Below are 12290 nucleotides of genomic sequence, written 5' to 3'. Positions count from 1 at the left end.
GACGAAATTGTAAAGCCGTTACGCATCTCTGCTGCGTCTCAACATGCGTCATGAACAGGTAGGGGAAGAGTTGTGAAACACGATGTGTTTCCTCGTGCGCATCGTGACGTCAAACCGTGATGGGGGAACCACATTTTGCCAGACGCAATCGCCGCATGACCGGTGGCATCTTTGCCTCACAAGCGGAAGTGTTAATTTGTAGGTTAAAATCGCACTTGGTGCGAACTTAAAGACCCGACATTTTTTTGCACCACTCATCGCTCGTTCCAAAAAAGGTTCGCGGGGCTTCCAAACAAATAGCGACATGCCAATCGATGTCCCCCTTTCCAACAGGAACATTCTCACACTCTAGCGGTTGTTTAGAGCTGGCGCTCAAAATGTGGAACGTCTAAACGATTGAAACATTACACAAAAACACCAAAATTAATTACACTTTCAAGGACTCAGCCGTGTAGAGGCGTGCCGTGCGATATTTCTTGGCGGTTCCGAGCAGCTCGCCAATAAGTTTTAATGATCCCTGCTACTGTGGAATCTGGGTGGAAAAACAGCAGCAACGCGGAAGCACACTGTTCTCTGCTTCCGATTATATTTAATTCGAAATAAATTTTCCGCCAGCCCGGTGCCTTCAGTTAATGAAGTTAGCGCTGAGTGGTATGGTCGATCGATCGCCCGGACACACTTTTTGGGACACGCAGTGTCGCAGAACGTTTTAGCTCGAACGAAGCTCATTATGGGTGGAGTGGAGTTAGAGCTTACTTTCCCATTTTCCATCCCGTCCGATATCGATTTTTACATCGATGCTATAGCCTTCGATGTCTTCGCATAAGCAGTGATGGCTGGGTAATTAATTGAAAGACATTCCAACCCAAAGATGGCTTCCACCGGCGATGACGCTCTCTTACGCCCAGTGACTTCGCGGTTAGTGAGTTAACCTTGAAGTGCGTGATGACAGAGAAGCATGATGAAATGGTGTAACTGATTACTAAACTGGAGAGGAAGAAGAAAAAATGCCTTAAACCACAGTCCTTTCGTTGGCCGCAGCGCGCCAAATCTACCCGAAAAACCACGCTATTCGAGGGTAAGATAAGATAAGAAAAAGGTTCGTCGGAATTCCCTCTGAACCACTAACGCAATGCAGCAAACAAACCCCGTTGCGGCGTGTCCATTCTGGTCACCTGAACGGGAACGCGAGAGTGAATAAAAAAGGCTGATAATCTCGCCAAACCCCTGGTCAGTATTGCATCAGCAAGCAGCAGTACCTGTTGGGTGTCACGGATATGGGGAAATCTAGGTGAGGTGATGGAACCTATCAGCTGCTAATAATTGGAAATGAATTTCACAAAAAAAACCAACACATCCCGCATATTGATTATTAACGCATCGCTGCAGATATTAGTAGCTTGCGGCAAACGTGTGAACACAGCGCTCAATTAACGCCCACCTTGAACATTGGACCTTTGAAAAGTGATGGATGATTCACCGGACGGACACTTCACCGGTACAACATCTTCAGCAATTTACTCGGAAGCGATGCCCCCCAAAACAACACGTCAAAAAGTGGAGCTGCTTGTTGTTTCAGGTAGCGCTTAAAATAAACATCAGAGCGGAGCAAACTGTGTGTACGGAATTGTGAAATTGGAGCTCGTCGACAGTGATGGCATCCAATGTTTAGAATATTAGTCATCGTATGTGGAACTGTGAGGAGGGTTTGAGTTATTTGTGATCATCTTAAGGGAATTGCATAGCATTCTACAAAAGAATTGATCATTGGGAGTCTTTAAGATATTCCCTCATTCCTAGAACTGATATCTATTTAGTTTTGGAGTTCTCATCACAAAGACCCTGGCAAGCTAAAATAGAACAATCTTGGCGTGTGCGTCTCCTTCGCAGTAAGACATAAATTACTTTTCCCCCGCTTTTCCCAGCAGCAAAACCACACAAGAATTAGGGCAATGTTTCTTCAATGTATAGATGGCATTGAAAAAACACACACACACACGCCAAAATCTCACCGCTCCATCTTGCACCGATCGACGTCGAAGGGGCCAAAACTCTGTGGCATCATTTTCGGACAGCGTCAATCGTGACAAGAGATGAATAATAGTACCAGCAGCGACAACAACGAAAAAAACCCCTCTGTAACGTCTCTCTTATTCCGGCCCAGATTCCATCCATTCTTCCGCGTGGCAACAGCCTCTCGGTGGGGACTCTCCCGGGCGCTTTTGTGTCTCGGGACGACTTGCAAATTGTTATCATATTTCACGCCACAGCAACATCCCAAAAAGATACAACAGCCCGGTGCCAAAAGAGCGCAAGCAGTTGGCCCACACCCCCCCCCCCCCAAAACGCCCCAATCCTCCGTTGGGTGGAGCGATGTGGAGCGAAAGATAGTGCGCGCACCACCGACGAAGGGTGCGCGTCTTGATGGCGGCAAAGTGTGTATGTGTGCCAGTGTGCCTGTGCGTGTGCGTGTGCGTGTGTGTGTGTGTGTGTGTTATGTAGGGCACGCTGAAGACAGTACGGAAGGGAAAGTTGTTGCAAGAAAATGGTTCGATTAAGCGAATGATAGTTAGAGGGAGACAGAGAGAGAGAGAGAGAAAGCGAAGGAGATGAAGTCAAGGCTGATTTGGTGTACGAATAATCCCTTTATTCGCTTGCATTAAGGAAGCGCATCACATCCCGGATAAATATGATGCCCATAAGAGCGGAAGAGGCGAAGGACCCTGCGTCCACGCGTTACTGCTTCACCGTCCGAAGGCTGTGACCTGCTGTTGTGACCAGGGTTATTGCTTCCTTTCCCCCTTTCTTGTGAAGATGAAACAATCTTACTCGATTGCATCCTCAAGGTAACCGGTAAGAGCCGTAAGTGCCCGTTTTGCCAGGTAGTTTAGGGAACAAACGATAGACCGAGACACTTTGCAGCGAATGCAGCGCTGAAGGGAAGACAGCCGGGCCCGGACGATGCTACCGAGACGCGAGACCAAGTGGCAATGGCACTTGTTGCAAAGATGATGGCTGTATATAGTGTTTCACCGGCAGAAGAGGGATGCAATGTGACAACAAGGGGCAAAGTGGTTTCCAAGCTCTTCAAAAGATGCTTCTTACGGTTTGCAGAAGCAATGAAACGGTTGTCGCTTCGTCCGTACTGTCATTGAGGATGCTCCCAGTTTGTTTGGATAATGAAATTGGCAAACATCTCCAACGACCCCCTAACCACAATATCCATTAAATGCGTATCGCCGCTTTGTGATCTTTAAAGAACCCGTTTGTTTTTGGATATCTAAAATCGACTGAAACCTCCACACAAAGTGCAAAAGTTTAGCAGCGAATATCTGCTTCACATCGTTACATTTGCATAGCGCGCCTGTACTGTAGCGAGCGCTATGCTGCAAATTATTTACTGCTTCCAGCCCATTAAATGATGAACGCGACGATTTATTCGATGGTTGTTCCTTATTCTGGCGGATGATGATGGTGATGGTTGCAGCGATTTCGTGGAGGTGATATAATTTATTAAAATCCTTCTGTTAATGCAGTACCGCACCGAGCGGAAGTAAGCTCAAGGCGAACAAAACCCCGCAAAGGGACTGAAGCAATCGTTAGCAGAACGTTTGCGAAATAAAACAGATCGAAAGAACAATGGAAGCAGCAGCTACAACGAAAAAAGCAGAGGCTAAACTGCCTCTGTTTTATGTTTTTTTTCCTTCGGCGACTTTAAGATGCTAAAGTAAATGTTCGCTCTGCTCTGTGTTCTTAATTACTACACCATGCTGCATTCGTTTGCTTTAATGTCGCTTCCCGGCCCGGCCCCTCGGGGCGTTTGTTTGCAGTGCACGCAAACGAACTTTAGTGCACAATCCATTTCCGGCAAACGCGTTCGTGGAAAAGAGCTTAGGAAGCTTTATCATAGGATAATGGGATGCAAAACAAGCTTCCCGGTGCTCGCGGTGGTGAAGATAGGAAAAATGGTATGAATTAAAAAAGAAAAAAATCCGGCACTACAGCTGCTAACCGAATATGGTAGTAGGAACTTTACTGTTACTTTGCCACTTTGCCAACCCAGCGTAAGCTAGGGAGATTTAAATTATAAGCCACCTTCCCTTGCACTGCTGCAGTGTAAACCAGGCCAATTTTAGCAAGCTTTATTTTTTGTGGCCATCTTCTAAAATTGAACGCCGATAAATCTGCCCTTCCATTAACGGCCGGATCATCTTCGCTGGCCGGGCACGTAGGCGACAATCGCCAATATCTTGCAAGAGATAGACAGCAGTTTTGGGGACACCGGTACCGCCGCATGTGCAGTGGGCTGGAAAATTATCGAAAAATTCTCCCCCTTCCTCCCTCGCCGTGTGTCCGGAATCTCATTTCATGGCGGTTGCGTTAATGTGGGATCCAATTTGCGATTAAATTCCTCTCCTAAACTCACTGCCACGAGCGTGCGCTGCCAATAGTAGTGGTTGTCTGTGTGGCTGTCTGTCTGTCTCTATGTGTGTGTGGACAGCAAAAGCAAGAGAACATCGCAAAAGGGGATGAATATTCCCGACGCATGGCAGCATGGCTCTGTATGTGTGTGTGTTGCTCCCAGAAGGATTCAAAGCGTCAAGCCTTTAGGACGGTGTGTCTGCCGCTGCTGCTGCTGCTGCTGCTAATACTGCTTCCACGTGTGTTCATCGAAATTCCGTCATTACACGCTGTGGCAATGGCGCATGACACATTGGGTGGGAAGGCACGCCTTGTAGAAAGGATTACCACGGGGACAGCGTGTCGCTACAGCACACAGCAGGACCACATGCCCGACATGCCCGCTCCTGTACCGCACACAATGACACACTTGAGCGGAAGCAGTGGGTGGCCGTTTTGGGGGGTGGAAGGATGGTCATAGAAAATAGTAATAAATATCACATTTCACACAATTTGCTCAGCCACACCAGGCTGAAACCAAATACTGGTGCCTTGACACACACACCTAGACACCCCCGTGGCGGGTGTATCGAAGCCACTTAGTAACAATAAATGATTTCCACACCAAAAACCTGTGGCGAAAAAAAGGAGTAGTGAGTCCTTTTATAACGATTGCTGGCTCAGGCTCAAGTAACCGATGACAGATGGTGACATTTTTGCAATGCCAAAATGATTATCTTGGTGTGTACATGATGAAGGATTTCATTTTAGCGTTTTTCAATTATTGATATTGCTCCAATAAAGCTTGTTATTTGTCTCTTGACTTTAGCTTAGTAAATATACAGCGTGAAGGCTCTACCTCCGCCTAAATGTATGCACTGTGCATGGTATTTCAAGCTAAAAACCATCAATTTAGCACACACACAGAAAGCACTAATCCCAATACTGCAGCCCCAATACTGTCTGTAATTGTGGTAATGAAAATCGATTGCCTGCCACACTGCAGCTACTTTCAAAAACACCATTCAAAAGGAATGGACGGCCCCAAAAATAGGTGACCGGACGGTTTTCGCAAGCGCCCGGAGCGCTTGTCTTTCGAAAACACGAAAACAATCCTGCACGATTGAACGATAGCATCTTGGCCGTTTTATATCGTTCCTCCTCGGTTGGTTTCTGCTCTCTTCGCTACACATCAATTCGATTACCATCGGGATGGACGCGCCTGTACACTGTGTGATGTTGTGTTTCTTCCCATCGGCAGCGGGCGCTTTCGCATGTTTTTACTTTCGTTCCCTTCCTTTCGCTGTTTTGTCTCGCTTTCCCATCTATCATGGCGCTGCGCAGCGCGCTGTCATAGTGTGTTGTTGTTTGATTTTGTTGATGTTTTTAGCGTTCGTACCGAGCAGGGAGAAAGCGGATGACATAAATTAATGACGGTGTCAACCGCCCTTTTAAAATGCACGCAGCTGTACGGTTACCACGAGTCGTGTACAACACTGGGGGGGACGGCCTCTGGTGTATCGTGTTTCTCAGGACCTGCTCTGCAATCACGTTCGGTACACGAACGACGGAATTTTCGTACCGTGCAAGATCGCTGATAATGGCCGTATGAAGGGTGAGCAAATCGCCTGTCAGCGTGTGGTGTGTGCCGGGTCCTGCACAGCCCCAAAACGGGCGTATCAAACCGCTCTCCATAAGCGACCATGCGTCTCCACCGAATTTTGAAAATCGATCATCGCCGTTTCCGAACGAGGGACACACATCGTTTTAGCGCTAACGCGATGACAAAGGAAAAACACGCACACACACACACACACACACACACATGCACGCAGAAGGAAACTCGACACGTCTGCGTTGCAGAGAAGATAATATACCCGTTATTTTCTTTCGTAATCGCACCAGTTTTCCACCACCATCCGTTGTCCACACATTTAGTGTTCGACGTCACGTGGTGGTGGTGATGGTGGTGATGGCAACGAGTTGCGCGCCAGTGGAATTGCTACAATTTACCCGTGACCGTGAGTCAGCCAGTTTTACAGACCAGAAGATTCACTCTCGCCCAACCGGTCGGTAAGGTTGCTCGCCCGTTTGTTGTTGCACCTCAGAGTACGCGTGTGTGAGTGTGGGAAGGACGTGCTGGTTTGTTTTGCCATCCTCCTGTGAGTGTTCGTTCCTATAATGGCACTTTGCCAAACGCCGGCACGCAGACCTTGAAACTGGGACCGGGTTTCAGACCGTTTCGTCCCTGACATTGAGCGCCAGCCGAATGGCTCGGTGGCATAGATGATCCTATGCCGACTAGTAGAAACGGGCGAAACACATAATGGGGACCACCACCATCGCCCCGCTGGCAGGAATTGTTATTTTATGATCTGCTTTAATAAGTGAATGCCGTCCCAGTATGCTTCCCATTTTTACTGTGAACAAAAGGGCATAGCCAGCATGTGGCGGGGCAAGTCGATATTGGCCGCGTGTATCCGGTTCGGCGTTCGTTAGTTGATGATGAGCTTTGCTCAAATCGATTCTGAAGGTCACCACTACTGCTGCCGGTAGCATCGACAATCCATCAAGACGTCACAAATCGTTATTATTTTTAAACCAATTCTTTGCTTACACATTTCAAGATGTACTGCAATAATAAAGAGAGATAGAGCAAGAAAAGCCAGTACTCACCATTTCAATCACCTCGGAGAAATCCTTGTTAAGGTCATCGATGACGAACGGGTAACCATTGTGTTGCGAACCGCTGCGGAAATGTGTAGAGTTGATCTGTGAAGCAATAAAAACAGAAAGCACAAAACGAAACGCGTAATTATTAAATTCAATTTCCATTTTTATACCTTCATCGCCCACGTAAACCACCTGCTCCACCGACAGGATAAGCCGCAGCGTATAAGAGTAGCGCTTGCGAACAACACCACGTATGCGGCAGCAGCACGGGATGGGTTTTAAATTTCAACAAAAACCTTCATCATCAATCGATTCTTTGCATGCGTACATCGTCGTGTTTTCAATATTCATATCGCTATCGGCGTTCGGAAGTCGGGCTTTGACATGATCTGCAGTCTCGACGACCACGTTGAACCCCTTTTTTTATAAATGCTACGAAATATCAGCGTCGTGTCATTGAAAAGCATCGGTAGCGAAGCGGGCGTTGCGTTGGAAAGCTTTCGGGTGGATTTTCGTTGGATTTTCACTGATCCGGCACGATGGGATGAAGCGCATTTTCTGCGTGATTTAGTCCTGGCCACCGGATGACACGGAGTTTGGAGATGATTGATGTTGATCTCTATACTCCAACCACGCAGTGCGGGGAAAGTTGATTGAGGTTTTTTTTCGGCGAAAAATGGGCAGATTAAAAGTGAAGCCATGTAAATGCACGTTCTTTGGCGAGCTTTTGTCGAAGAATGCGTTGCAAATGTTACCGAGTTGAGTTCGCAGTAAATCAAACAAAACGATGGGCAAATTTCATAAGAAATCAATTTCCGTTGCTATTTTACTGGTATTTGAATTGAAAGTTAAATAAATCTGGCTTCGGATCATTCGGGGAATTTCATTTGTTCCCTCTCTGAACGAAACGCTCGCGCCTTTAGAAGTGCAGGAATGAAATTACGATTAATATATTCATTATTGAGGACACAAAACAATGCAATGTAAAACGGAATCTCAATTGTCATGAACCTAGAATCGTTCAAGAATTATGAGTAAATTTAATAAATGAAATATAATTCAAGTGAAATGGGCAAATGCGCAACAGAACACAGAATGGGAATGATGAGAAATTCCGCTCGTCATCAACGTGTTGCTTCTATGGCTTTTACGATTCCTAAGATATCTATCCATTTGTATCCAGATGTCTGTGCAACAAAGGTGATGTAAAAAACTCTTTTTCCCTATGTTAGATGTTGTTCCCTCAAGCGAAAGTATCTGCTGAACGGTTACTAATTGAACCTCGTCAAAAGCAACTGTTTCCTGACTCGCAGCGAATTACTTTATAACACAACAAATTGGACACTTTTTAACACTTTAAAAACATCCATCAATCTTTTGCAAAATCCTGTCCAACCTGATGATCAAGGTTGCTTGCTGCCGGCACGTCATCCATGGCGAACCTCGTTCCTCCCAAAACAAAAAGGCTACTCACAAAATAAAGAGCTTTTCGCATCCGTCACTCCAACTGTTTGCAGGGATGGCGGCTACTGTTTATCCCGTTTATCGCTTCGAACTCGCCATAGTCCGATGCCGGCACTCGAGTACCCTCGTCACCGTAATGAGATGGCACGGTGTTTAGAGTGGGGAGGGAAGTGTCCTTCCCTAAATCCACTAGCCCTTACGTCGGTGGCAGCGCAATAAGCCCCCGCGACGAATAATGCATTTCCCGCTTCGAGGGGCTGCGATGGCATTCTGTGCTGTTTGCTAATGGAAAATAATTCACATAAATTGAAAACTTTTTTGAAAGAGATTAAGGTTTGTACCTTTTCCCACCTTCGTTTGTTTCTTTTGTGGCTCTCTTTTTGGGGAGCGGAGGTTTTAGGGACTTGGTTCACACCGGTAGGGGCCATCCTTTATGGCTGGCTTTCCGCTGCTATCATCCAACGGATCTAAAGCGAACGAAGCCGCGCGTAGAATAATGAGCGCCCCAAATCTCCACACCGTTCCGGCGAGCACACAGAAAACAGAAACGCGTAGCGTAATAAAAGCCCGGCACACCCGCTCTTAAAACGCAAACAACATTCCCCAAAATCTCTACAGCCAATGTCCGAGGATGATGGCACATAATGACGGTATTATTAAATGTCTTTATTTTTTATGTTTTGTTCTCGTTGGGATCTATTCAAGTTCTTTCCGCAGCTTCCCCACCAAAAAGGTTCTTGTTTGGCCTTGAAAGAGCCAGCGCTTATAACAGCTCATTTCCAATGCACTCACACTCCCTTGTCTACTGTCCTCAAAAAGAGGGGGAGAAGAATTTCCTTTTTTCTTTTTGTTTTCTCCTCCCTTTGAAATCTGACATATCGATCGAACCGGCTTCCAAAGTTGGAGACAGACCCCATAAGTACGCAATATAATTTCAACAAACCAACCTCCCCAAAAACCAATGCGATGTTGTGCGAAACAGAACATTTTGGATATGCCATGCACGTCTCCTATGCACGACGACAACGAACGAACAAGCCAGTATGTGATTCTCCGGTTAAGCCACCACCAGCAGTAGCAATGTAGCAGCCAAACTTCAGGCAATAAAGCGAAACTGGCAGCTGGTTTCGGTGGTTCGGTGAAAACTCACATCCAAATCTAGTACGGCATTCATCGATAGTCGTCGATGCCGATGGAATTCATTTTCGGCTACGCACAACGGAACGCTGTGTGTACAAGAGTCTTTTTTTATGTTGCGCCCTCTTTCTTCTCCTATCACTGCTGTTGTCACAAAATCACTACCACGGGTCGGTTGTTTAGTCAGCTCGCATCATCCGCACACGGGGTGAAATGTTGTGGAAGAATTGGGTATCGTACCCAATAACTCCTGGGTGCCTGGGTGGGAAAACCCAGTGGCAGGAAGGAGTTTAATTTTTGCCACGTAGGCAAAAGTGACACAGCACACTACTACTCTGACGTCTTCATAGAATTGTGAGTCGACGAGTGAGTCAAGCGAGGCGTACGAGCTGGGCTGGAGAAGCTGTCTATACCACCGATTGATTTATGGATAGTTTTTTGCCGAACCACCCGAACGTTCTGACCTTCCTTGTTCTCTGGCTTGTCGTTGAGTTTGGATCATAATTCAAAATACTGTCCGAATCGAAGGGCGGAGGGTTCGGAGTTCGATCCTGTTCGATTTCCTTGGCAAACACAGGGAAGCCTGTGCTGATGTTGAGCGATAGAATAGATGTGGAACTCGATACTTTTTTTAAAGACTGTGAACCACTTTAAAGCATTGCGTTCTATATTCTACGCCATTTTACGCACTAGTTGGCATCAACGTTTTTCAACTGACTAAAAACTATACAAATCCGAGAACTGGAGGCGTAAATAGGTCCAACAACTATGCACCAACATAGAAATAAAAACAACTACTCATTTCCCAGGAGCAAACGGCAACGCGTTTGTGAGTGAAGAAGAAAGCACTGAGTAAAGCAACCATTTGCATTATCCGCGCCTTATAAACTCCTCCCCTTAGCATTTCCCTGCAACAGCGAAGCTTTTGAAATGCGAAACCCCGAATGGAAATTAGAGTTGAGACAGCTTACTGGCAGCGAGCCGAAATTGCTTTCCTGCTTATAGTTGCCAGTTGTGCGGTGTTATCGCTCGGCCGTCATCTCTTCCCCACCAACCAAAGCAAGCAGAATAAGCAAAAAGATGAAAAGATAGTGCTTGTGGCTAGGTGATGGGTGTGGAAATGGCTAAAAAGCACTCATACACACAGAAGGTGGGGAAATGGTTTTGACAACGTTTATGAGAAATTTAGTGCCAGCGAGAGAGAGAAGCAGAAACACCTCTGTACTGAACCCAATGTGATGGGGGTTGATTTTGAGGCGAGAACAGCATTTAACGGGAGCAATGAAGGGAAAGTCATACATTTTCTAAAAACTTTCCCTCCCCAGGTACACCTTTTTTCCGGTACTTGTGGGGGAACGATTGCAACGGATGAAATGGGAAGCGTAATGTTGCGGGTACGATAATGAATAATCGTTCACGGGGGTTTTCGTAGAACGCAAATTGAGGATCCATGCGCACTTTCTAGCAGCAGTGTAGCACGTGGTTAAACTCGGCAGATACCTTTGAAGCATGAATATTCAATGCCCGTTTGTTTTGTGGCTGGGGGTTTACTTTCATGTTTAAATTTGTTGGCAAGAACGATAAGGAACTGCTCCATTTATTTTAGAAATGAAACTCAACTACCCAGCTCGATAGAAAATTAAACCACTGGGTACACCACACCTCTCTGGCAGGTGCTGTCTGCTCTAGGCGAAGATTGCATCATACCGGGGTGCATCGTCAACGTCGAGGGGGGAGCAGCACCAGCGCGGCTATAATTGCACAACGGGTTTTCGATACGCCGTACGCCAATGGCATCATCGTACACAATGAGCATCGAGAAAATGATTACGAAACGAAGCACGGGGCAAAGCTTCGAAATCGTTCTTACCAGTTGCATGTGTGCCAGAGACAGCGGCGGGCCGGTAATTTCCTCCAAGCCCGCTATTTATTGGCACGGAAAATGCACACAAACACACACACACCCACAGCTCAGTCGGTGGACAAATATTCTATCGTGTTGGTGGACTATTTTTGTTGTTGTGGGCTCAATTCAACATGTTGCGGTGTAAAACGCCTCACGCGAAGTACTGCGCTTTGTATCATTCGAATACAAGTAATTTAGTATGAATTTATAAAGAAAACTGGCACAGGAATTTTGCCATTTAATTTGACATTGTTTTACAGCCTCATTTAGTCCTGTTTGCTATTTTTAATTCCAGCTCAAGCTCCAAAGAAGCGTTACTTTTAATAAAAAAAAATTTTAATAATCAACGCATGACATTTCTTCTAATAAAAAATAAACTCCATCTTAGACTTGGTAGTAATAAAAGAATACCTTCTATCCAGTGCGCACACACACACACATTTCACCTGCACCAAAGAATGTTTCCCAATTCCTTTAGCAAAAAGTACACAGCCTGATATTTCATTTCCAACATTCCGCTAGCTGCCTAGGTGGTAAGCGAATTGGGTAAGCCGCTTTTCTTTTTCGACGAGCGACGAGCGAAGAGTGTGTGCGTTCCGTTTCCCTCTTTTTTGCCTCTAAAAAATATACACATCCATCGTTTCATTCAAAGTTCAGCGAATAGACACAAAAAAAAACTAGAAAAAAAAGACGGATCCCTCTCCAATCC

General features: G+C 46.0%; 1 protein-coding gene across 1 annotated transcript in view; it reads right to left on the bottom strand.

Moving 5' to 3' along the window:
• The window catches only part of LOC120955168 (cGMP-dependent 3',5'-cyclic phosphodiesterase-like), a 43309-nt gene that overhangs the window by 20624 nt on the left and 10395 nt on the right, over nt 1-12290 (bottom strand). Inside the window, exon 4 of the mRNA XM_040375746.2 lies at nt 7078-7173. Coding sequence (XP_040231680.2) covers nt 7078-7173 — 96 coding nt within the window. The remainder of the gene's footprint in view (nt 1-7077; nt 7174-12290) is intronic.

The sequence above is a fragment of the Anopheles coluzzii genome, chromosome 3 (genome assembly GCF_943734685.1).
Source record: "Anopheles coluzzii chromosome 3, AcolN3, whole genome shotgun sequence".
NCBI classification, from domain to species: Eukaryota; Metazoa; Arthropoda; class Insecta; order Diptera; family Culicidae; genus Anopheles; species Anopheles coluzzii.
Note: the sequence above shows the minus strand (reverse complement) of the source record. Positions and strands in the feature narration are given on the sequence as shown.